Raw genomic sequence first — 26555 nt, 5'->3', positions numbered from 1 at the left:
TATTGAAATCAAAAAGTTGATGGTTTTAAGTATACTGAAATGTTGCATACATTTTTGTTGAAATGCAATTGGTTTATAGGAGTTTTGGATGATAATATGTCCATGATTACGAATGTACCTTGTCGGCGTTGATATTTATTTACATTAATGTTTTGTTAATGGGCAATTGCATGTTTTTTTCTTTAATTTAATTGACAAACACGCTTTTTCATTTTTATTATAGGTCTGAAATTAACCATGGAAAACACAAAAAAGCAAGACTCCTTCTTCTTGAAGGCCAAGAAGCAACTAAATGGGAATAAATTTAACAACAAAGTCAACCCAGAAGAAAACCAAGGCAATGATTTCAAAGGTAAAGGCCAAAATTTCAAGGGAAGAAGGCAGCAGAATTTTGACCAGAACCGGGAACAAAAAGACAATGATGAAAAGAAGCCTTTTGATAAAAAAACTTATAGACTGAAAAAGTACAGTAAAAAATATAAGCTAGAACAATGGGAGGAACAGCGCAAAAAGCGATTACTCCGGAACCTGCAAAAAGACCTTAAAAGTGACGAAGGCACTGGCACATACAGACCAAAAACGTTTGATCAGGATGCAACAGACGGACAAGACGTCACAGGCCGATTTGTCAAACATCCAGATTTGATAGAAAAAGAAAATGCTGAAAAAGCAGATAAAGAGAAAAAGAGACCTATTCCCATTGCCAGAGAGAGACATGAAAAGTTGAAACAGGATAAGTTAGAGAAGCAACAACAAATACAGAAGGCAATAGAGGAGAAAAAGCAGAAAATGCAGGAGTACAAGAAGAAAAAACAGGAGAAGTTTAAGAAATTGAGTAGGAAGACTAAGAAGGGGCAGCCGGTGATGACCGGGCGGTTGGAGCTGCTTTTGGAGAAGATACAGAAAAACAAGTAGGAATAACAGCTGTTCCAAATGAGCAAGTTACTATTTTAGCTAAGTTTTAGTTAACTCACTCACTTGCTCCATGCATCCCCATACAAATTAAAAATTAAATGATAATGTTGTAAAATTTGTTTTGGCCCTAAATTATTTAATTTGTACATTTATTTTTTTGAGTATAAAACTGATAATTCTATTCCCATTATTTAACCCGATAATCATTCTGTGTAATATAAAATTGTTTTCACACTATCCAATTCGGTATTGCATGTAACGCCGTAGCTTGCGTGGGCGACGGTCGCGCGATGGTCGCGCGACGGCGATGCGACGCTTACGAAAACAAACCTTATCTACATGGAAGTATGAGACGCGACGGCGACGGTCGCGCGACCGTCGTCCACGCAAGACACTGCGTAAGAAGGATGTCTCGTCTTTAATGTATAGGATATCAGATAATGTGAAAACACTGTAAGGGGAAAATGCGGCACAAATAGTTAAACTAATGAGACAATTTGAAGTGTCACTGTTACGAAACAATAATTGGTACTCTGGTTTGATTTTCAGATGAATTCACTGTTATGAATTGAAACAAATAAATTGACCCAAGGTCTTTTTAATCAATCATACATTATTGTTCCTCGTAGAGTGGATTGATTAAATTTTTGTCACCATTAGGTACTTCTATGAAATCTATTTCTTATTATTCTAGATACAAGTCATACAAGTGTACCTATATAAAGATGGATAGATTAAGATTCAATTTTAGGATTCATACAAACGGTATTTAAAAAAAATGCCAGTTCTATTTCTGTATACTCTAAGAGGTCTTCTGTGTATACTAAAATATCTTGTTCAATCTTTTACTTAGGTACGCAGAAGGTACAGTCAAATGCAATAAAATCTTGTACAATATTACATTTAAAATATAAGCATTTTCAGAATTTTTATTATTAAAACTTAACTAATACCATGATTTAAATATTCCAGCTGACTATACTTATTTCCATTTCCTTTGAAAATAGCGTAACTGTCATAATGAGGTGACATGCTATTTCCTTTTCATAATAATGTTCCCTCTTTACAATATACCAAGTAAATTGGCACAACAGATTTGATCATTAAATCTAAATCGTTTTCTTTTTTATTCTTTTGTTGTTATATTAGACGAATGCTTACTACTCAAAATGACCTAACTGTTAAGGCCGCTTTTGAAAATATAGTCTTACATAGACTGAAGTATGGTTTAAAAATCATTTTAAAACTAGTTTTTAATTGGTTATTTACTTACTTTACATGTGCATTTAGTAGTTAAGAAAAAAATCAGAGATTTAGTGTTATTTTTTATGTTGTTTGAGTAACATGCATTTTGCTAGTTATATGTTTTTACTTGTTGGCGGTTCAGTCATTGTACTTTGATTTTAACTGTAAGTACAAGTTTTGTATTTATTAACTGATTTTTATTTACAATTCCTTTCTGACGACACATACATGTGCATTGTCCAGTAGTTAGGCTATTAATTAAAAAACGAATTGAAAACAAACTTACATGCCTACACAAAATATATGGTGGTTTGAGATAAAGAAGACTATTTTAGTTTTTTATTTATGGATTATCCTTTCATTTGTCTCATTGATACTAGTTTATTTATTTGAAATCAGATGAATTAAATTTACTTTCATTTAAAATAATAAATCGCTCTGTAAATAATGAATCGAAAATTTACCAAACACCTTTGGTCTTCGATTAAAAAAAAATAAGTAAACAGTGTCAGGCTAAGCTTAAACTTTACATCAATTTAGATAGTCCACATTTTCCTAGGGTTCCTTTAAACATCATAAATCACTGTCACAGTTGTGCTTTAAAATTGCTGCAGAGTTAGCTTGGCCGGACTTGGTAATTTTAAAGGACTATAGGGAGTACAGGGAGTATATACATATTCAAGTACATATTTACAACTAGAGATGGGCCGAATATGGACTTTGCCGAATACGAACATTCGGTTCAGCTCTTACCGAACCGAACATTCGGCCGAATATTCGGTTACGCCATATTTAGAAAGCATATGTTAAGATTAAAACTATTAAATGATTGATAATGGTTACATATGTGACTAGAACTACATATGTTATTTTCTTATGATTTAGTGGATAACAAAACTTAGTTAAAACAACTCTGAATTCTTCTCAACTCTTAAACTACGGTTTTTTCAACTTTTTTACAAAACAATTCTATTCATATTTTGACGCATAGGTAGGTAATTATCTCTTTTTAGTAGTTCATTAGAAACCTACTAAAATAGGAGCTTATTATTTAATGGAATACGTAAGATCTTCATTAGTTATTTACTTTGTTTATTCGGTAAATATTCGGCAATGCAACCGAATTATTCGGCCGAATACGAACATTGAAAAACTTGCCGAATATGCCGAATACCGAATATTTACAGAATATTCGGCCCATCTCTATTTACAACCAAACGTACAGGGCGTATTATACAAATTTCACCAAGCCTCTCCGAATTTATATGGATCAAAGGATTCACGGTTACGAATTTGATTATCCCTACATACATTGATTGATCGAATCACTGAGCTTAAAGCCCATCAAAGCGTGTCACGCACACGCCAGCGTTCGGATATATTGGATAAATTAGTCCGGGCCGCTGAATACTCGTGATTCTCGTGACCCACATTTTATACGTGATTTATTTTATTCTTTATAAACCTTCACCGCTTAATATTTTTCATCAAATGTGCTCATGATTTGGTGTTTCTTTCGTGGCAAAATGATTTGGTAATTAGTAAATTTTACTTGTCACCTGGCGTTAGAGTCTGGCAAAAATAATGAAAGTTGATCTCGCAAAACCGTGGCAATTAAAAAAATCGATCTGGCAACACATTGATTAGGTACATAGATTTATTTTTTATTATACAACCTTGTTCCTCCGTCCCCATTTCACCTTAGGACCACCAGACAATCGGCAATGCGGCATCGCTTCACGGTTAGTATTCCAAAAATACGCACTAAGCGTTTTCGCTTCAACATTTATTTTGCGAACCGCCAAGGAGTGGAATGCCCTGCCTGAGTCTGTGTTCCCACATGAGTACAATCCAGGTCTTTTTAAAGCAAGAGTAAATAGGTATCTCATAGGTAAGCGTGATCCACCGTAGAACGCATCATCACTTACCATCAGGTGTGATCGTGGTCAAACGTCTGCCTATTCATACTAAAAAAAAAAAAAAAATCTAATTTACTTTGTTTGTGCATTCGGCTTCGCACGCAGGTCAACAAATACTCGTGCGACCCAAATTTGACACGAGCTTTATTATTACATCTCTTTTATCAGCGAACATTATCTTTGTAGCTTAGATAGACCTCCCGTGTACGGGTAACCTTAGCACGAGATTGACACCAGTTGATACACAGGGCCGTTCAGGAAACGTTAGCACGGGACTATTAGGACTTCAGAGCATATTATACCTCTGCCACACACTCGACGAGCGGCGTGGGAAGCACGTCATGCCCACCGCTCCCTATTTTGTCGGTTTTTTGGAGCGAGTCGGCGGGCCGGCAACAATCTAGTGCGATAATCGCGCTAGTAGGGCAATGTGTGGCCGGAGAGGGCAACATCGGGGCAGCGCGAGGAGCAGCGCTAGGGGCATAGTGTGGCAGGGGTATAAAGATAAAGGGTGGCGTCAACGTCAAACTAGGCTCGTCGAGTCGAATCTCATTATTCCGCCTTCTGCATTTACCACGAAACTGCGTCTATTCGATTGGCGATGCGTCGAATCGTATTCACCGTTCATAGTAAATGGTTGGAGGGCGCGATTCGACGTAAATGGACGCCAGCCTTAATACCTAGTTATATACCTACTAGTAGAGAGCGGATACGCCGTCGGTTCCGTAAATTAAACGTCAACATCGCACTTGTTACGTAAAACTATCAAACACTATTTCTATTCAAATTTTACTATTTACAATCATGGCGTTACAATATTTAATTATTCCAATCAGAAAGGTAAAACATCTTTGATCGTTACGACTACCTGATTTCGCATTAGTTACTAGAATTTCAATTTGATAAGGAACGTGCGATGAAATAATAATTGCAAATAAAAACGTTTCACCAATGGCATTGAACGTGTTAGAATCTTATCTTAAATTTGACCCGTCAACCCCCCTGGCGCCAATGCGGATCAACCCGACAGACTCCCAAAAATAAACATATACGATACGGTACGATAAATAACACTACTTGTTACCGTGCGCATGCGCCGATAACGAAGATTCTTTGACCTCGGATATGTCATTCCCGAATAAACTATAGCGTTGACAAATGAGGAGAGAAACTGCCAGTTTATCGCGCCAAGTGTCGTTTTTACGAAGATGTTTCCAGGGGCCCAATTCTCAAAACTGAAAGTTACAAGAGTCTTTCCAACTTGTCATATTAGACATTGACAACCACTTGTAAATTGTAACTTGTAGCTTCGAGAAGTGGGCCCCAGGGGTGGGGGTGGGTGTATTACAAGTGCGCGAACTGTCAAATCGTATGGTTTGTTATGGAAACACACTTGTAATACAAGGCTTGTACCTTTCGAGAAACGGACCACTGGCACAGAATATATAATAGTACAAGTACAGAAGGCCCACTGCTTTGATGTTCACGAAATGCCGCCTTTTAAATGCCTACAAAATTCTAACAAAGAAACGAACCGCACGTGCGCAGCGTCGGACGATAGGGTTGCCTATGGATTAAAATGAATTAATCCATACTATCCATACTTAATATTATAAATGCGAAAGTAACTCTGTCTGTCTGTCTGTTACGCTTTCCCGCTTAAACCACGCAACCGATTTTGATGAAATTTGGAACAGACAATCTTTATACCCTGAGACAGAACATAGGCTACTTTTTATTTCGAAAAAAAAGGGATGAAGGGGTTGAAAAAGAGGTTGAAAGTTTGTATGGGATTTCTTAATTTTAAAAGATAAAACCATGAAACTTTATATTTTAGCACTTGATAAGAAATCATTGAACATCTTGATAACGGATAGGGATAGGGATTGGGATAGGGATAGGGATCGAGACGATCGTTGTTTGCTTGCTTGAAGATTACGTTTGCGATAAGTATAAGCAAAATGTAAAAATTTTTAAGGGATAATAGAAAAAAGTACTTTTTACTCACCGATCATAGTGTCGAAATACGGGCTATGTGGGATGTTTATAAAGGTTTCCCCAGCGTATATAGAATTACCTACGCTGTGGTCGATGTGTAATATTTCTACAATCATTGCAAGCAAAAGTATTATGTGCAATCGAAATAATCGCAGATAAATATACCTACAGAGAAACCTAAGGATCCAAATGAAAATCTTAATGAATACTTTTATTACGCGGGCGAAGCCGCGGGTAAAAGCTAGTACTCAGATAAAATGTTATACTATTATACTCCAGTCTTGGGTACGTTCTAGGTTTATATATATTTTTGTTTAAGTCCCAACATCACAAGCCTTATTGAATTTTTCCGTGGGACTTAATCAATAGTAGATCTGTGTAAGATTGTCCTATTTTATTCATGATGTCTATTTAACTAAGCATTATTAGCCATTCACAAGCGGACATCGCATATAAAACTTTAAAAAAAACTCGCGACGTAAAGTAACAATAGAAAGTGCGAACGGGCGTTCCGTGAGAACACGCGCCACTCCTGATTAGAGCGCGAACTCGCGGCCGCCAGCATGTACTTGTAGCGCGGCGATAGAATCGCGGAGTGAGCCGCCCCTGCCACTGGTCTAAAAATACATGTAGCAGTTGAAGTACTTGAAGTGGCGATGTCTTTCCTAAATCAGTACAGTACTAGTGCAACAGAGATATATCACAAGACGGCGATAGCCGAAATAACAGACGCTGACGCTAATTAGACGCCGATCGAAATGATGTCGCGCCAATACGGAAGACCGATAGACATAGCGTTTGTGCATTTGACTACTTACAATTACAATACGTGTTCCAATAACTTAACCACAAAATTAAAATTTTGAAAAACCCTCGACCGCGACATAGTAGACCGATTTTCATGAAACATGGCGTGAACATGGCTAAGAACACGCCAAATCGGTTCATCCGTTCGGGAGCTACGATGCCACAGACAGACACGTCAAACTTATAACACCCCGTCGTTTTTGCGTCGGGGGTTAAAAAAAAGTTCAAAGATTAATTTAGCAATTCCCGAAAAGTTTGTACATTTGGATCACGTATTTTGTTAAAAAAAACCGGCCAAGAGCGTGTCGGGCCACGCTCAGTGTAGGGTTCCGTAGTTTTCCGTATTTTTCTCAAAAACGACTGAACCTATCAAGTTGTAAACAATTTTCCTAGAAAGTCTTTATAAAGTTCTACTTTTGTGATATTTTTCATATTTTTTAAACTTATGGTTCAAAAGTTAGAGGGGGGGGGGGGGGACACATTTTTTTTACTTTAGGAGTGATTATTTCCGAAAATATGAGCATTATCAAAAAATGGTTTTAGTAAACCCATATTAATTTTTAAATACCTATCCAACAATATATCACACGTTGGGGTTGAAATGAAAAAAAAAACACTTCCCACTTTACGTGTAGGGGGGGTACCCTAATAAAACATTTTTTTCCACTTTTTATTTTTGCACTTTGTCGGCGTGATTGATTTACTTATTGGTACCAAATTTCAGCTTTCTAGTGCTAACGGTCACTGAGATTATCCGCGGACGGACGGACGGACAGACAGACATGGCGAAACTATAAGGGTTCCTAGTTGACTACGGAACCCTAAAAAGGAAAGTTTCATACAAACATACACGTACCTGGGACATTTTGGGAAACCTAAGTGGATCTTGCTCAGCATCATAGATAGACTCTATCAGCCTACCATTTTTTATCAAAATCGGAGACGTGATTCAAATGTACAAACTTTTCTTGAATTGCTCAATTGATTAGGCACAGAAACTCGAAAAACCCACGCGTGGCAAAATTTCGCGCTTTTCGAAAGTAGTTTAAAAAATGGCACGTGCCATGAAAGTACATTAGGTACATTAGCAATAATTAAATCAAATATTAGCTCAAGTTATGTGTACATAATATAGACTTCCTCTATCTCTCACGTGTCTGTTTATCTTGAATCACTCGAGCCAGACGTGTTTTATAATGTATTGACATATTAAGTTATATTCTGTCAAATAAGTAAATTATAGGTACATAAATAATTTGACTCTTTGAAATAACAGCTCGTAAAGGAGATCAGACACTTTTATTTATCCACACGGGTGGCAAAGTAATCAAAAAAACATTTTTGAGTCTATGTATGTGAATTAGGTCCTCTATTTGTGCGGTTCACACTCTTCTTTCCGTCTTTATGCTTCATTAGGAAAATAAAATAAGTTCTATGACTGTTGTGACAAGTTAAGAATTTCACCCTTTTTCCGACTTTAGAAGTCGACTGTGGTATAGGTTAAATCGAGGCATAGGCCAAAGGCTGACAACCGGTCACTGCAATGTCTCAATTTTTGACAGATTAAAGTCGACGAGTCGAAAAATTTATTTTCGAGGCTCTAAAATATGTGTCACTACAACGGTATGTGCGTACAGTCAACCAAATTGAATCCTAGGCCACTGTAGAACCTTTTCACAGTCAACGTGAAAAGTGACTTCTATGGCCAATAAATGCACGGTGTCAATGAGACAGGGTTCTAGAGTGGCCTATGATTCAAATTGGTTGACCGATGACCGTACCTACCATTATATTGATGTGCGTTCCCATTGAGTGGTTATTTATTTATTTATTTATCGTATGGCAATTAAGACTACAATACACTGTATATTATATACACTATAGGTAGTTCATAATCTAAATTTACATTCCTCCAAGTAGGTAATGGCTGCGTGGTAGAAAGGAGTCACAATTAATGAAATTAGTTTTACAAATCTTTTACTAAGAGTAGTCATTTACAGAAGTTGTAAATTTGAAGTGTATTATGAAATATGGATACCTGCCATGCACGACTGAGGGTCCACCTTTAACCGAATGTAACTTTTGAGTGCCTACTTTTACAAATTATTGGTTGAATTTACAATCGTTTGAGAACTTTTACTAAAGACTGACACATTCAAAAGCTCGAAATTCCAACGTGGACCCTCAATGGGAACGCACATATTATATTGAGGGCGACGACTTATCATGAAAGGGAATGCACCCATAATTCATCGTCGATTGTATGTATCTTGGACATATGTCGCCATTTATAAACTATCTATCTTTAAAGCCTGGGTGCGTAGCCGAATGGCATAAACGCTCACGAAACGCTCACGAAACGAAACGCTAGTAGATATCTATCCCTATCGCTGTTGCGTATTGGCGCGACAGAGCCAGACTACGTTTCGTTTTCGATGGCGTCGAAGAAATGCCATTCGGCTACGGGGCCTGACCAGAGAAATATATGACTACGCGGATTTATTTTCTTCAAACTGTATTGAACTATCAACCCAAACATCACAATAACAGCGCCCTCCTGACAATAGTCATTTTTTTTTAATTGTAAATGGGCTTACTCTTGGCCACAGACTAGCCAAAGCCAAAGACGTGGCCTACGACGGAGTGAGCTCGCCCAGAAGGTGCCTCTTCATATATTTCTGGCCAGCCTTTACACGCTTTTGATATACTCCTGTACTACTTCAAACTTATCTAAATGGCTTATTATTTTGCCTTTTGTTACTTAATTAGGAGCAAACAGCATACAACGAGAGTGCGTTAAAAAATACCACACCGAAAAAGAGTAATCATATAAATACCCAGATTTTTTTGCCTATTGTTACCGCCTAATAACCGTCTCACGTACTACATCGGGCCTTCACATTTGATTTGAAATAATGACTGGGATAAGGACATGCGAATAAGGTACAGCGAGACAAATCTCGAGCTCGACATGGGGGACAAATGTAACTGGTCCATTTTTTCCATATCTTACAATGTTTGCAATATGAAATAGAGTGTCCACCGGTTATGTATGGTAGGCGTGTTCAGTGGATACATGTAGAATTCAACATCATAGTTTATTATTCGACTATTTCAGTAAATTTGCAGAAAAATATTAATTACACATTAAATTAAACATAAACACACAGTATACACATATCAGCCTTAACATTCTAAAATTTCCCTTACAAACTAAACTATCAAATAAAATTTCCCAAATCTGATCCCTGCGGAAGAGTACCCATAATGCTGGCCACATTTCCCCGCTGGATGGCAATGCCAATCCTCTGGCCCAGGAATGAACCAGCCCTAGGATCCCTGGTGGTGTCAAGGAGCCTTTTCTCACATCATAGTGGAAAAAATGGATCAGTTACAATTTCCCCCCAGTCGCCGCTGTACCATTAAAAGCAATTTATATCATACTCGTATATTTTGAATTATCATCTGACAAAGTATTAAACGGGCCTCCTAACTGAATTTTCAATTTTTCTTACGTGGTTGCTATTCCTGAACTCCCCAACAAAATGGTAGCTGGCTTTCACGAAGGTTCAGGGAAGCGATGATCACCCATATTTACGCCTGACCCACGGTCTAAGTTTAAGAGTGGTTCAAGTCAAGGTCAAATCGTAGGAATAATTCCTTTCTAATGTACTATTCTAGTGACTAATTAACATCTTGTATGAACCATCTTCATTTTGAATACATATTGTACATATATGAACTAACGCTTGTATTCTCAAAAAGGTTAGGCAGCGTGAGCGTGCCACTTTAAGATATTACGGCTCAGCCACGACATTGGTCTAAGCGCGGCAGCGGTGAGCGTCGGCCATACATTGGAGCGAGACACAGCGATGGAACTTTTCATTCGCACGTATAACTGCCGCTCACCGCTGTCGCGCTTAGACCAATGTCATAGCTGGGCCGTTAGGGATCGAAATGGACGCGGTAGTAAAACGAAATCGTTATATTGCAGAAACGGAACTATCCTCTCCTAGGCTACGTCGCAATTGAACCCATATCCCACAGTCCACGTCTAATCAAGTCGAAATTTTCTTCAAATCCACTAAACACCGACTTAGCAACAAAATTACTATTAAGATTATAATGTTACCTGCTTAATTGCTTATCTAGAATTTCCACGATTATGATTAAATCACATGTCTGCAATCTCCATATTGACATCTCAGATTATGGCAATAAACCCCGAAGAATAGTTATTATATTAGTCTCGGATATTATGTTTGCATAGCGATAGTTGGCACGCGTTTTGATAATGTTTTCTTGTTTTGGTTGGTAACAGCTGGATGGAACTGAATATAACCGGTTAGTAATGGTAGTCCATGGTTATCCATGGGAGTAGGGTTGCCATAAAAAAAGTTGGAATTCCTACCAAAGTTGCAATTCTGCTAAATTCCAAAAGAAAAAAGCTCCAATGGTTTCTTTACACTAGGACAAGCATATGGCGCGGCAAGCCAGTATCTCATATATTTATTTATTTATAAGTAGGTGTATCATGGGTGTCGCCGACCTTTGCACTCCGCACCTTTGTTGAGTTCTGGCAACCTTAGTCACCGACAGGAGCACAACACTAAAGACTATCTAGAATGACTTGCTTATAAAATTGCAATCGGGACTTATCGCGTTTTACTAAGTTTTTAACCGTTTACCACTGACATTTGACTTTGGTTATTGGCACACTTTTAATGCCCTTTGAAGAGCAAATATCGGCCTTATACACATAGATAAATTAAACGTATACAATATATATCAACCTAATTAATGCCCGATAAATGAGCATATTGACGAAAAATGTCACGCTCAATACATATGTCGAGTCCACATTGATAATGAGTGATGTAATGTTTACAAAGTATGTCAATTAGGCTTGTGCCGTTTCGTTCGTTGATCGGAGCGCTCCGATCTCGTTCAATCGCTCCCATGAACTAGTTCGCTCTTTTAGGTCTTTTGCTTATTTAGTTCAGCCAGACCAGCGATCACTGCGGTCGGAAAGATCAGAACGAATGGGACCGAATAGTGTCAAAATTATACGAATAGTCCACACATTTCGGGCCGAAAGGTTGTAAGTAACCGAAGTTTAATATGAAAACTTGACTTTTTTTGTTGCTCTGCTAAGTAGCTCTCGCTCTCGGTCGGCGCAGTCACACATTCGTTCTCGATCCAAACCGCTCGCGCTCGCCGATCCTATACTGAACTAAATGAGCAAAGACCGATTCTCAGTGGTACGGAAAGATTCAGTTCATTTCGGTCATTGATGGGATTTTATTCCTAACAGTTCATAGTTCGTGAACGACACAAGCCTAATGTCAATATCGGGACATAAAAATAAATAAATATATGCATAATGTTTTTCAACCCTTGGTTATATCTTGTGCCTAGAAAATAATGGCAGACCGGCTAGACTAGATTCATGTTTTGGACCTAGCATAATCAAAGTGGCAACTACTTTCGCTACAACGCCTACAACTAAACACTTCTCTCTATTATTCTTAGATATGAGTGGGACACAGTGGGACACTTCAATCAAACTGAAATTGGCTCACTAGTTCGAAACTTTTGATAATTTCAGTCTTGCAGAAAACATTTTAGACCAAGCTGAAAGGAAGACCCACTGTGTAGATATGTCAATGTGAAAGTTCTGAGAAATTCAGACCAGATTGACACTCTCGGTGAATAGTTACTTCATAGATAGCAGGGTCACCAATTACTTTCTTCAGAAGTCGGGTACAATAAAATTACCATCAAAAGTGGTCCGAATTAGGTATTTATAGGTCGGCTTCTGAACCGCCGCCTGCCACTTGTGACCCCTGGCTAAGACCCTTTGGCTCCTAGTAAATTGTTTAGACTGCTACTTCACCTTGGCAATTTCCTCCCATCGCAAATCAATACTCCTCGCTCTCTGCCCCCCTTATCTGTTTACTTGACTGGGGGGCGCGATACGGAATTAGTCCGTCGAGGACCAAGTAAACATAGATATTCACGATACGAGTTGTGACCATTGGAGACGGGCCAGTATAACGTATGGCTTTTAGTGTCGCGTGTGATTTGTATGAAGTAGATGTTGCCGTCCGCGCGGTCCTGTCCGCTTTTCTCTAAAACGCTCACTGAACTTAATACATATTAGTCCGGAGCGGATTGCTCCGCGCGGTCGGTCCGCGTGACACTTAAAACCAGCCTAAAACATTAAAGACTAAGAGAAGATGCTTAGAGTCGCTCTGAAACTTGAGCAGTTTAATGTGCTCTGCCCCTTTTGGAAATACAGGTTTGAGTTTATGTATGTATTAAAGACTCCGTCATATTTAGATCTCTGCGTTTGCCGTTGTCCGTGACAGATTCAATGTGTGAATTGTGAGCCCCATCATCTCGAATATACCTATACCATCTCAGTAGGACTTGGCTAGTCTTTGATCAACAAGGGGTCAGGTTAAATTGGTGATAAGATGAAAGCTGATGAAATTGATTGTGAATGAAGGAAAGTCTTTGTTTGATGGTAGAACTTTCTTCTTGTAGTTTTATGGCACGCGATGCTTGATAATTGTAAAGTATCTAAGGGATAGAATACAGATTGCTGACTGAATGCCATGGCGCACACTGCCGTTGCCCGTTTATGTGCAAAGTTGCCTGGATGTGTGTGTTTTGCGTGTTCAAAGCGAAGAATTAGCTTGCGGCGATGACGGCACAATTCTTGTGGTCAGTCCTACAATTTTTTTAATTATAAATGCGCTTACTCTTAGCCTCAGACTAGCCAAAAGCAAAGACGTTGCGTACGATGGAGTGAGCTCGCCCAGAAGATGCCTGTTCACGCTTCATTTGATGGTTTCCGGGTTATATGAGCTCGGAAATCAGTACCTACAGTGCTACTTATGTGGCTAACCCTGCGGCGCGCCGCATTTTCGGCTGAAAGCACGAATTGTCGAGCGATTTTGCACAAAGAGTCGGAGCAAAGATTTTCGCATACCGCTTTAGTACTGAGCTGTATGATATAGAACTCGTATGCGCTTAACTTGATATGCGTAAGACAGATAGATCTCAATAGTTTACATACCTGGCAGTAACCGTAATAAATATAAGAAGCGTGATTACAGATAACATTTCTAACGAGCTTATTAAAGTTGCGTCAGCCATTCCAAGAATACTGCGACTTTGCTTATTTACTGAAGAATACTCGTGAGTTGTGTTTTATCCTGTTTACATAATGATAAGTGATTTCTTGTTTATTATTATTTAATGACTCTGAAATGTAGACCTCGCAAACAATGGAAAATCTGCCAAGGCTCCTGTTTAAAAAAAAAAAAAGAAACGACCATGAAATAATGTCTGAAGTGTAAAATGAGGAAAAGGACGCCTATAAAAATAAAATCAGATAGACTAACGTAGTACAGACATGTGATGCAGAGGAACAAAAGTTATATTCATAGCTGGGCATTAACTCGTTAATCCGTTAATCGTTAATTAACGAAGTTAACATTTCGATTAACGGATTAACTTTTAAGTTAACTTTAAAAAATGTTAACGGATTCGTTAACTTCCGTTAAATTTCATCGAGTCCGTTAATCGTTAATCCAGCACTCCAAGCGGCTCGCTGCGCCGCGAAAACCACGTTCTTACTGCTACTGTAAAAGCCCGTAATAGTACGGCAAAACCTAGCTTTTATCGGTAAAAGCAGATCCGTCGGTTATAAACATTTTAAAGACCAATTGGTGATTTTGGATCACTTATTCGAGATCTTCTAAATCTTATTAGGTGTGCTAGATCGATCACTAACCTGGGAATAGAGTGCAATCATCAGGCATGACAGACAAATCGCGCAACCGACGCATCGAGTTAGAGTCCGGTGCGGGCCTTAGATTACTCTACCAAGTTATTGTGGCCCACAGCATCGAGTCGAGTTGTCATCTCAAATCTCAATCTGAAGAACCGACGCACCACGATCACGACCGGATGAATGACCCAATACTTAATTACCAATCCGAAATAAAACCTTGGATTTAGCCAACCAACGGCGGTAAAAGCCCGAAGAGACCGTAATTATTACATTTCGGTTTTTTACCGATTGGCGTCACAGGTTTTAATGGTTTTTGGTGGATACTTAGTAAATAGAAATACATAATACCTACAGTGGAGTCCCATTTTTATGACGTGTTAACGGATTATCGATTAACTTTAACTTCCGTTAAATCTACCGAAATGTATCGCTTTAACGATTAACGAAGTTAACTTTTTAAGTAACGGATTAACGATTATCGAAGTTAACTATTTGATTAACGGTGCCCAGCTATGGTTATATTTAGTTAGTTATATATAGGTATCAGAAGAAGGGGTGGTAAGGAAAAGGTGGATGGATTAACTTATACCTTTAAACGAGCAATTCTTGTATGTTTATTTATTTTTGTATTTATAAGAGTTTTTTTTTATCTAAAGACAACACGTATAGCAACATAACAACACACACACACATGTTTAGTAACATATATATATGAATATATATTACACGATTCCGACGATCTCGGAAACCGCTATAACGATTTCGCTGAAATTTGTTATGTGGGGGTTTTCGCGGGTGAAAAATCGATCTAGCTTAGCCTTACATCCCGGAGAACGCGAATTTTCGAGTTTTCATGCATTTTCCTTTCGCGTTAGTAAACGCAAAGTATGGCCGTTAATTTCGCCGACCGCGTATCGGCTGGGCGTAGCTCAGTCGTAACTCGTAAGAGGTCGGTCTAATGTTCGCAAGCACATCGCAGGTATCAGGGTTTCGAATCCCGGCCAGAAACAAAGTTTTTGTTTTTTTTTTGTATTTATAAGAGTTTTTTTTTTATCTAAAGACGTGATATAATAAAATAGAACCGAGCGAAGCTCGGTCGCCTACATATTAAGAGATAATGAGACATAAGCAGGTGAATGATGAGTTGATAAACGACAGAGGCATGGAGAAAAAACATACTGACCACAAACGATGGGAATATGGTAAACGAATGCATGAATCTTCGGATGATACTGCCTCCTTTAATCTCTACTTCTGTCACGAATATGATACAAGATGGGTTTAGGACCGGTACAGATCAACTCCAACTCAACTTCCGACGTTGCGTTTCGCGTGCTGTTGGTTTGCAAATTGGAATCTGTCTGTGTCGGCCCTTAAATGCATTTGACATTATAAATAATTATTTGTATAAACATCAGCTCACAATCGAACAATAAACAATCAATTAAGCAAAGTTCATCATGCTGCCAATCGAACGGTCACGTTTTATCAACTAAACCTACTAGCAGTACTAGCACTCGTGACGTCACGCCAAAGCGGTTCGTACGAGTCTTGCCCCCTTCACACACACACACACTGACACATGAGACTTTAAATTACGCATCTTACTGATAACACGAGAGCCAACAAATCTGATAACACCACGTATAAATACTTGTCCTCACATTATTATCACCAGTTTGCCGCTAGCCGCGCTTCGGACCGTTTAAATTTTGAATTTCGAATTTAACGGTTTTTTTCGACCGTGCTTCACGCTGTTCCAGCCAACGTTTTCCCCGTTTAATGTTCATTTAGCAGCAACCTTAGGTTGTTGCTTACAGGGATATAAAAACTTTGAGAATTCCGCTCTTAAAGGTATGTAGATTTATACATTGCTCACATTTTATCCTCTTTTACCGTATCATAATTAATAGGTATTTTTTAAATCTAGAATTTCTCAATATAATATGTGAAAAACTTCCAAGAAAATATCGAGAGGTATCGTTAGTATATAGGTAACTCCTATACTCCCAAATATACTCATACCAGGTCCTTTATAAAACTATGATTATGTACTTACTAACTCAAGTTATTCATTCAATCATTAGCATTACCAAACAATAACCTAACCACAAAATTAAAATTTTGACAACATCCCCCGACATAATGGACCGATTTTCATGAAACATGGCTCACACGGGGAACACTCCCGACTAATTCAGCTTTCAAACAAAAAAACTAAATTTAAATCGGTTCATCCGTTCGGGAGCTACGATTCCCCAGACAGACAGACACGTCAAACTTATAACACCCCGTCGTTTTTTCGTCGGGGGTTCAAATTTTCAAAACTATAAAATCTGATTAATAGCTATGAATTGACAATTGACGTACAAGTTTAACAACATATGATAAATCGTTATTACTTTAACTGTACAATATGCAGCATATTGTTTCAATTTATTTGTTCAACTGTAATTACTGAACAATAAACGTAAGGTTTTTTCGCAAAGCAGTAGAATTCTCTGTGTGTGACACAAATTCTGGTAAAATATTTATTATTGACTTAGGTAATTGGATAAAATTTGGGGCATTAATGGAATTAATAACTAGCTTACATTAGAACTGATGCTATACGCCGTGTTTTTTTTTGTTTTATATATTTTTTTTATTGATTTGAAGCACGTCAAAATCGGCTGCCCAGAAAAAAAAATATCGAAGAAAGATCATATTTCGTTTTTTTTTAAATTACTACACTGTAAAGTTTTGGGAGCTGAAATTTGGCATACTCGATACTAATACATAGACAAATCAATAAAAAAAAGCCAAAACTCGCTGGGGGCAGATTCACTTAGCTTATCCTGGCATGAAAATGCAAATATAAATTTTATTTTCATACAAATGCTAGGGGTAATCGTTCCTCGATTAATCGCTTTTCTAGAAGTATTTTTTTTGGTCCCATACAAGTTTTTTTTTAAATCTGGATAGCGATGGAATTTGGGATCGACAAGCATAAAAAAAAGTTTGTCAAAAATGGCCGATTTCTCCCACCTTGTATGTTTTTTTTTTAATTTTAAATCTGTAAACGCCAATCTTCATTAATCTAAAATCGGGTTAATGTCTTGTAAAAAAACTTTTCCGCGAATTTGGATCTGGTACTTAGTGAGTTAAGAATAATACATACATACATACAATCACGCCTGTGTCCCATGAAGGGGTAGGCAGAGTACATGAAACTACTCGGGTTTCAGTGCCACTCTTGGCAAATACACGGACAGAATAATACACTGTGTAATTTTACACGTAGGCGTTAAAATCTAATCAGATGATACCAAGCGACATGAGACATGACCAATTTCAGGAAACGTGAAACGCACATTATCGCACATTCGATAAAAGCTAGACGGTTCCTCTCGATTTATCTATTTTTGGTATCCTTCACTTTTCCGATAGGCAAATCAGGTGTCAAGATAAATTTTTCCTCAAATATAGATCGATGAGTTCAAATTCGATAATAATTTTAGAGGACACTTGAAAAATTTATATATGTCGCAGTAAGATAGATAAAGCCGTTATATAGTTATAACCCTAGGAATATAATTATACGTCGTAACATAGTTAAACGAAAGCGATTAATTGCTATCTTACTAGGAATGTAACTATAATACTAAACTAGTTTAGTCATATAGTTATATGACTGGATCCAGTTTAGTGAAATGATTGTAGGCAGGAGTGCGGCGGTGCGGCGGAGGTATAGTTATAACCCTAGGGATATAATTATATGCCGTAACATAGCTAAACGAAAGCGATTCCTTACCATCTTACTAGGAATATAATTATAATACGTTACTAGTTTAGTTATATAATTATATCACTGGATTAAACTTAGTCTAGGGATATAATACATACTACGTAACGTAGTATAGCAGTATAGTATTCGACGACCGTTCTGGCGCAGTCGGTAGTGACCCTGCCTGCTACGCCGCGGTCCCGGGTTGGAATCCCGGTAAGGGCATTTATTTGTGTGATGAGCACAGATATTTGTTCCTGAGTCATGGATGTTCTCTATGTATAAGTATTTATATATTATATATATCGTTGTCTGAGTACCCACAACTGTATTTTCATAACATAGGAGCCTATTCATTGCCAAGGCTGCGCGTGAGTTTCCATCGCATGACGTCGAGTGACGTCATCTACGTTTCGTTTTGATTGATCTGTTGTCTGATAAAATGTATCAATGGAGTCGCTCCCGTGTAAATTTTTGAGAGCGTAGGCGGAGCGTTAGCGGAGCGTCAGCGGAGCGCATGGTGCGCCGGACGAACGCTAGCGTTGCGCCCAGCGGACGCCGGCGGGAAATAACGAGCGCGGATTGCGAGCGGAACGCCAGCGTTCCACCGGCGCACCGCTATCATTGCGCTCCGCTAACGCTACGCTATCAAAACGCTTTATGTATGGCGGAGGCTTTATAGTTCATAGCTTAGTGACTAACTATAACTATCGCATCTCTTTTATTTACACGGGAGCGACTATATTTTGCTCGTATTTGTCGCCGATAGCTCATAGCAAAGACATTAACTCCGTATAGACAAATAAAGTCTAAGATAAAAACCTACCTCAGAACCATAGAGAAAACCGGCCAAGAGCGTGTCGGGCCACGCTCAGTGTAGGGTTCCGTAGTTTTCCGTATTTTTCTCAAAAACTACTGAACCTATCAAGTTCAAAATAATTTTCCTAGAAAGTCTTTATAAAGTTCTACTTTTGTGATTTTTGTCATATTTTTTAAACATATGGTTCAAAAGTTAGAGGGGGGGGAGGACGCACTGTTTTTTCCTTTAAGAGCGATTATTTCCGAAAATATTAATATTATCAAAAAACGATCTTAGTAAACCCTTATTCATTTTTAAATACCTATCCAACAATATATCACACGTTGGGGTTGGAATGAAAAAAATATCAGCCCCCACTTTACATGTAGGGGGTGTACCCTAATAAAACATTTTTTTTTCATTTTTTATTTTTGCACTTTGTTGGCGTGATTGATATACATATTGGTACCAAATTTCAGCTTTCTAGTGCTAACGGTTACTGAGATTATCCGTGGACGGACGGACGGACGGACGGACGGACAGACAGACAGACATGGCGAAACTATAAGGGTTCCTAGTTGACTACGGAACCCTGAAAAGGTACGGTGGCCTAGATGGCGTTACACCTTTGGGGGACGCTCAGCTAGATGGCGCCAATATTAATATTCTACAATATTAACTCATATCAAGCTAAGAAGATGGGCCGAATTGTCAAAATTGAGGTTCAAAAGTTTTAAGTCTGTGTCGAGAGATGGCAGTATATGCCCTGTGGTTACACATTTTACTTTGACAGGAACTTTCGACAAAACCCGATCCTCTTTGCTCATAGGTTAGCCCCCCCCCCCCCACATCTAGCGTCTCGCGAGCGTCGCGTCGGGCCAACTGTATGGGCAAAGCCTGACGCGTCGACGCAGCGTCTTTTTCCATACAGTTGGCCCGACGCGACGCTCGCGAGACGCTAGATGTGGGTCCCCCTTACTCGCTTTTGGTGGGGGGCAGTGGCTAATATATACCTACCCTCAATTAGTGCTTGAATTTTTGATGTAATGACGCAAACTGAGTCAGTCAAACACGTAAAATTAGTCATGGTAAATTACAGTCTGTATGCTGCAAAGGGTAAATATTGCTTATTATGTATTAAATATTGAATTATTAACTTTACTAGCTTTCGCCCACGGCTTCGCTCGCGTTAAATTGGAAAATTGCGGAATGCTCCATATAAACTTCCACCCCCCATTTTGGGGAAGTGGGGGATAGGAAGAGACAAAAAGTAGCCTATGTCACTCTCCATCCCTTCAACTAGCTATTTAAGATATGTAAGATTCTTCCAGTAAGCCTTAAGCATAAATTCACATTAGCACTTAGTCACCGTGGAAGTCATAATCATGGTTTATCTCTTGTAAGTAATACATACACACGGCACCAGGTCGGTAACTGCAGGCAAATACGAAGTGCCAAGAGTAACCAACTACTATGGAGATAGGTGTTTGACGAAACGTCTACCCTACATATTAAACTGTTTGCCTGCGGATATCAGGACGGAACGGAAGCCAATAGAGCCAAATTCAAAAGAAGTCTGTTTAAGTTTTTAATTAATACTATCTAAATGTTATTTTAGTTTTCTTAGCGAAGAGACTCTGATCCCACAGTCAAACTGTGAAAACCGTTTTGTGGGACATAAGTTTTTGTTATAATTGTACCTCTTATGTTAATTAAATAAATAAATAAATAAAAAAAACTATCTCCACTTAAAAATCACGGCAATTCGTCGCTCTGTTTTGCCTTGAAAGACGGACAAACAAACAGACATACACTTTCCCATTTATAATATTAAGTAAGGATGTATTATCGATAGAATATTGAATTATTAACTTTATGATTGCGTGTTATGAACTTAGCATACTGGTTTGTACGTACTTGTCATAATTTCTATGACTAGCTGTACGTTGTTTTGTGTCACATAAAGGCACTTATGGTCAGTGGGAGTACATTATACTCTGTACTTTTTAACCCCCGACGCCAAAACGACGGGGTGTTATACGTTTGACGTGTCTGTCTGTCTGTGTGTGTGTATGTCTGTGGCATCGTAGCTACCGAACGGATGAACCGATTTAGATTACGTTTTATTTTGTTTGAATGCAGAGTTAGTCGGGAGTGTTATTACGTTCTTAGCCATGTTTCATAAAAATCGGTCCACCACGGGGGTTTTTTCAAAATTTTAATTTTGTGGTTCATCAATAACATTTATTTCATACAGTTCTATCTATAACATGCAAAACTGATTAAGCTTATTAATTTTATCAATGTTTTGACTGTGTTGCTATCTTGGGTTCATCAATATCATAATTAGATTAATTAGGTGTAATTAAAGTTCACTGTCGTCGGGCAATAAAAAAGTTTAACCGTTTGAACGCTCTATGTCATAAACACATACTTTACTAAGTGCCAACCACCTTTGATGCTGTCATGAATTTTTAACTCCCGACGCAAAAACGACGGGTGTTATAAGTTTGACGTGTCTGTCCGTCAGTTTGTCTGTTTGTCTGTCTATCTGTCTGTGGCATCGTAGCTCCCGAACGGATGAACCGATTTTTTTTTGTTTGAAAGCTGAATTAGTCGGGAGTGTTCTTAGCCATGGTTCATGAAAATCGGATCACTATGTCGGGGGTTTTTTCAAAATTTTAATTTTGTGGTTATTATACTTTATAGAAACGTTACCTACACAAAATGGTATTTACTATACGGAGAGAGAATGCGAATACCGTCCTCAAACGGCTACATACTAGAACTAAACATTAGGTACTCCTTTACGCTTAAGCATAAGGACCACAGAACTTAATTTAGATAGAAGAAACAAATTCATATATTTGTATAGGGGCCGAGCGTGTCAAATTTTGTACTGAAGTTGATTCTTGCCTGTAATTTTAAATATGTCTCAGGCTCTTGATTGTTCATAATTTTTGTGTTGTTGCAATTGAATATCACGTAACGAGGCATTTTTTATGTTTTGGTTGACTTCAACTTACAAAAATTGACGCCCGAAAGCTGCAAGCTGCGAGTAAAGACGGACAACTCAGTGGATTTCACTGAGTTCATTTGACACGCTAAGTAGATACGTTTGCTTGATCTATGGTATATATGACATCTGTGATAAGGACACTAACAGGTAATTCCTAATAAAGCGACAACGCGGTCATATTTTTTTTGATCAAGGTTTAGAGTTCTAGAATCTAGAAAAATCTAAAGTTTGTGGCGAGTACCGGTGTAGAGTTAGAAGCTCTACATGATGTAATAATTTTTGGACAGTGAGAGAATATATAGATGTGACGCATAAGTGACTATTACATAACATGTGATAACAGTTGCCGGGCACTCGGTGCCAAATCGTTATCATATCACTCAAGGCCAGAAATACGCTGTAATATTACGAGTGTCGATTGCCAATTTTGTAGACCAAGAATTTTAAAAGTGGGGCTTGTTACAATTGAATAAAGTGCAAAATAAACAATTATAGTCTCATAAAGAACTAATAGTACCTAGAGATATTTTTACTGTTTCGTAGTAGCTCCTAGTGACAGTTTTGAATTATTCTATATAAAAATGTCTTCGGCGCCCTACAATTTTAGCGCTTCAGTCTAAAAATTGTGCGTGATTTCTACAATAGATGAATAGACGTTAGAGCAACTTTGGGACACATTGAGAATTTTTTTAACTGTCACCCGTCACCCTGCCATTTAAAGAACTTAATTGGTAGGAAATTGACATAGAACACATCCATGATCCTGTTAAAAATGTCTGTATTCGTCACGCAAATACCTACCTTACCGGAGAGACCATCTTCATAGGCTCTGCCCATTGGACAAGGCCGGTCGTCAAATGAAATATTTTAGTGAGGAAGTACACTGACATTTTATCTCGCCAGGCGGCACCTGTGCAAATGCTTAGGTATATCACTGTCATTCACTACCTATCACTAGGTGTAATAGTTCCACACATCCGTTACTTCATAATTATTATGTGAGAGGGAGAAAAATATCTTCTCGCTCTCACGGTATGAAATGACATTGGCATGGTCCGGTAATGTGTTATGGCTATTATACAAAAACCTACAGATAAAGCAGGCTTATTCTTTATCTGTGCAAACGCCGTCTTAAGGTGGCGCTATCTGTCATAACCTTTCGTCAATAGGGATGACGACTACATAAAAAAATGGCATTCTGTTTCGTCCGTCAGTTAGAGCGTCCAAAAATACTGAACCCATACTTTTCTCTTTTTCTAATTACTGAAAAAATACAAAGATATAGAGCATCAAAGTTCCGTAGAGGGGGCTTGTGACGTCACTTCTAAGTAAAAATTGTACTATCAGCTGCAAAAGTGCATGGAGAAATTATGAATGAATTCATTGATAAATTCGCCATCCACTTTTGCAGCTGATAGTACCTAGGCGTGACGCCACGTGAAACTTCAACGCACCGTACCGTCGTCATTTTTCGTTTACGAGGAAAAATAAAAAATACGTGTCTAAAATTCTTTGTTAATCTAACTGACGGACTAATTAGTTTTTTTTTTTGTCGTCTCGCTTATTGTAACATGTTAGTCGTACCTAATGGAGTATATTGTCGTTGTTTCAGGGAGCACCGGGTGAGACCGGCGCGTCTGCCAGTGCCGGGCACTCGATCCCGCACGCCGCGCGCCCGCGCCCCGCGCCGCGCTGCTGGCGCCGCGCGCTCAACGTCGACCCGCCCTGGCTGCGCCGCACGCCGCGCTGACACCCCGCGCCGCATCCGTGAGTGTTGTACCGAGCGGTGTAGCCGCAGGAGCGGTGTAGCTAGACCGCTCAACGTCGACCCGCCGTGGCTGCGCCGCACGCCGCGCTGACACCCCGCGCCGCATCCGTGAGTGTTGTACCGAGCGGTGTAGCTAGACCGCTCAACGTCGACCCGCCCTGGCTGCGCCGCACGCCGCGCTGACACCCCGCGCCGCATCCGTGAGTGTTGTACCGAGCGGTGTAGCCGCAGGAGCGGTGTAGCTAGACCGCTCAACGTCGACCCGCCGTGGCTGCGCCGCACGCCGCGCTGACACCCCGCGCCGCATCCGTGAGTGTTGTACCGAGCGGTGTAGCTAGACCGCTCAACGTCGACCCGCCGTGGCTGCGCCGCACGCCGCGCTGACACCCTCCAGTATAAACTCTTCGAACAAACGTACGCCGCGCCCGTATGCACACAAGGTCACCACACGCACGCAACACAGACAAGCGGATTCTGATTTTCTCGGATAAGTCAGCCAAGGCCGCGCTGCTTGCTGTGCTGCAGTATTTATGGGTGTATGGAGAACAGTTACTGCTACCAACATGAGTCTACTGTCGAATATAGCTCTCCGTTATACTCTTATCTTATTGATCGAAAATGCACCAACCGCTTGACCTTACTGAAAGATGACTCATTCTAGAACGGAACGTATCAATTTCCATACAAGTTATGAGACAGCCTGGAGATCACGTGACTCTTTTCCGGCCCCGTGACTCTTTTGAGTTGTTTAATGGCTTCAATTGAGGCCTAACGATACTAACAATCTCATTGTTGCAGCTGACACTTGTGGACTAGCGCTTGCGGGCCCCCACCGCCCCCCGGGCCCTGACACCGCCCCGCTGTGGCCCCCGGCTGAGGCCTGACACGAACCGGCACTCTACAGGACTGCTCTAACTTTACGTGCAACGATTACTGGGTAAGTAAACAAACAAACAAATTACCAATAGGCTATTTGCCTCCTAGTCAAATCAGCTTCTTTTTAAGAATTGTCATATGGAATTTATATGAAATCGAATTGAGTGACGTCACAGTCAACTCAGTTACTTTATATATTTCTACCTGATTTATTAAATACAAATTGGATTTAAAAATAACTTCTATCCATGTTTTTCTTATAATTATCTGATGCTTTATTTCGTACATGGATAAAATATTTTATTTTAACTACAGTCAAGTTGCCTATTTTGAATCCCGTCGACTTAAGGATCTGGACATCAGACGAGATGATGCGTAAAAAAACACAATCTTTACTGAAAAGAGTATTTTTACTTTTAGTAAGATAGAGTGCAAAAAGAAAATTCGTAACTCGTGTCGATTTAGAACACTCCCTTCGGTTGTGTTTTTATCACTCGTTTCGAACTTCCTTTTTTACGCACTTTTATTTTTATCGTAATCAAAGACACATGTAACTGCGTATAGACAGATAAAGTCTAAGAAAAAAAACGTACCTCGGAACCATAGAGAAAAAGGTACAGTGGGCTAGATGGCGATACACCTTTGGGGGACTCTCGGCTAGATGGCGCTAACAATGACATTTGACATTTTAACACATATCAAGCTAAGAATATGGGCCAAGTTGTCAAAACTGAGGTTCAAAGTTTTAAGCCCGTGTCGAGAGACCCCAGTGTATGCACTGTGGCACAGTAAATCTCTAGAAAGTCGATCCTCTTTGATCGTAATGTACTATTGTATTGTATCATTCCAGGAAGATGAGGGTGATTGAGGAGGAACCTCGCATCCGCGTTATGGAGGGGGAGTGGAGCGTGGAAGGCGCGGCGCGCGAGATCGTCGAGAGCGGAGCCCAGGAGGACCCCTTCTACATCATGGACCTGGGCGAAGTGGCTGAGCGGTACCGCCGCTGGAGGGAGCTGATGCCGCGCGTGGAGCCGTTCTATGGTGAGTGGAGGAGGGGCAGGGTGACCCCTTCTACATCATGGACCTGGGCGAAGTGGCTGAGCGGTACCGCCGCTTGTGTAGTACATGTACTAATAGTACAAAAGACTCGGTTCCCTGTACTGTACTAGACTACTAGACCGAACTACTCCCAAATGATTCTGCTCTCTAGTACATTTAGTACACACACACGCGCAACAGAATGGGAGCGAAGAGCCGAGAAGTGACAATGACAGCAAAGCGATCCGTGTGATCCGACCGCAACCGAAATATAACCGACTGACTCGGACCGAATTTGTTTCTCGCTATCTCGGTGTACTACTGTACTAAATGCCCTAAAAGAACGAACTAGTACACTTCGGAGATCGTACTAGTTGGGAGAGATATTTTCAGTGAACGAGCAGGCACAACTCTATTCTACGGTGAGTGGAGGGGGGGGGGAAGTTTAGTGATTTTGAAGTTGTTACAAACTGAGAAGACATTTTTACTTAGCGTGAGGACTACATACCTACAGAACAGTACCTATTTTTTTATGGCTGTGTCTTCTGTAATATGGGGAATTAGAGATGCTAAATCTCGTTGGACTGCCCCAGATTCGATC

The 26555-nt window shown here is 39.5% G+C and overlaps 2 protein-coding genes across 2 annotated transcripts in view; both read left to right on the top strand.

Annotated features, from left to right (window-relative positions):
- The window catches only part of LOC125238048 (ornithine decarboxylase 1-like), a 42458-nt gene that overhangs the window by 1221 nt on the left and 14682 nt on the right, over positions 1-26555 (top strand). The window contains 3 exon segments of the mRNA XM_048145336.1: positions 23885-24039; positions 24839-24977; positions 25767-25957. Coding sequence (XP_048001293.1) covers positions 25771-25957 — 187 coding nt within the window. The 5' untranslated portion in view covers positions 23885-24039; positions 24839-24977; positions 25767-25770.
- Positions 238-915, top strand: LOC125238099 (rRNA-processing protein FYV7). The gene has a single exon (XM_048145386.1). It carries the CDS (start codon positions 238-240, stop codon positions 913-915), a length of 678 nt encoding a protein of 225 aa, XP_048001343.1.

This window comes from Leguminivora glycinivorella, chromosome 22 (genome assembly GCF_023078275.1).
Source record: "Leguminivora glycinivorella isolate SPB_JAAS2020 chromosome 22, LegGlyc_1.1, whole genome shotgun sequence".
NCBI lineage: Eukaryota > Metazoa > Arthropoda > Insecta > Lepidoptera > Tortricidae > Leguminivora > Leguminivora glycinivorella.
Note: the sequence above shows the minus strand (reverse complement) of the source record. Positions and strands in the feature narration are given on the sequence as shown.

Bases quoted from the DNA above. Each gene is read 5' to 3' on its own strand.
- LOC125238099 (XM_048145386.1), top strand. From the start codon at position 238: ATGGAAAACACAAAAAAGCAAGACTCCTTCTTCTTGAAGGCCAAGAAG.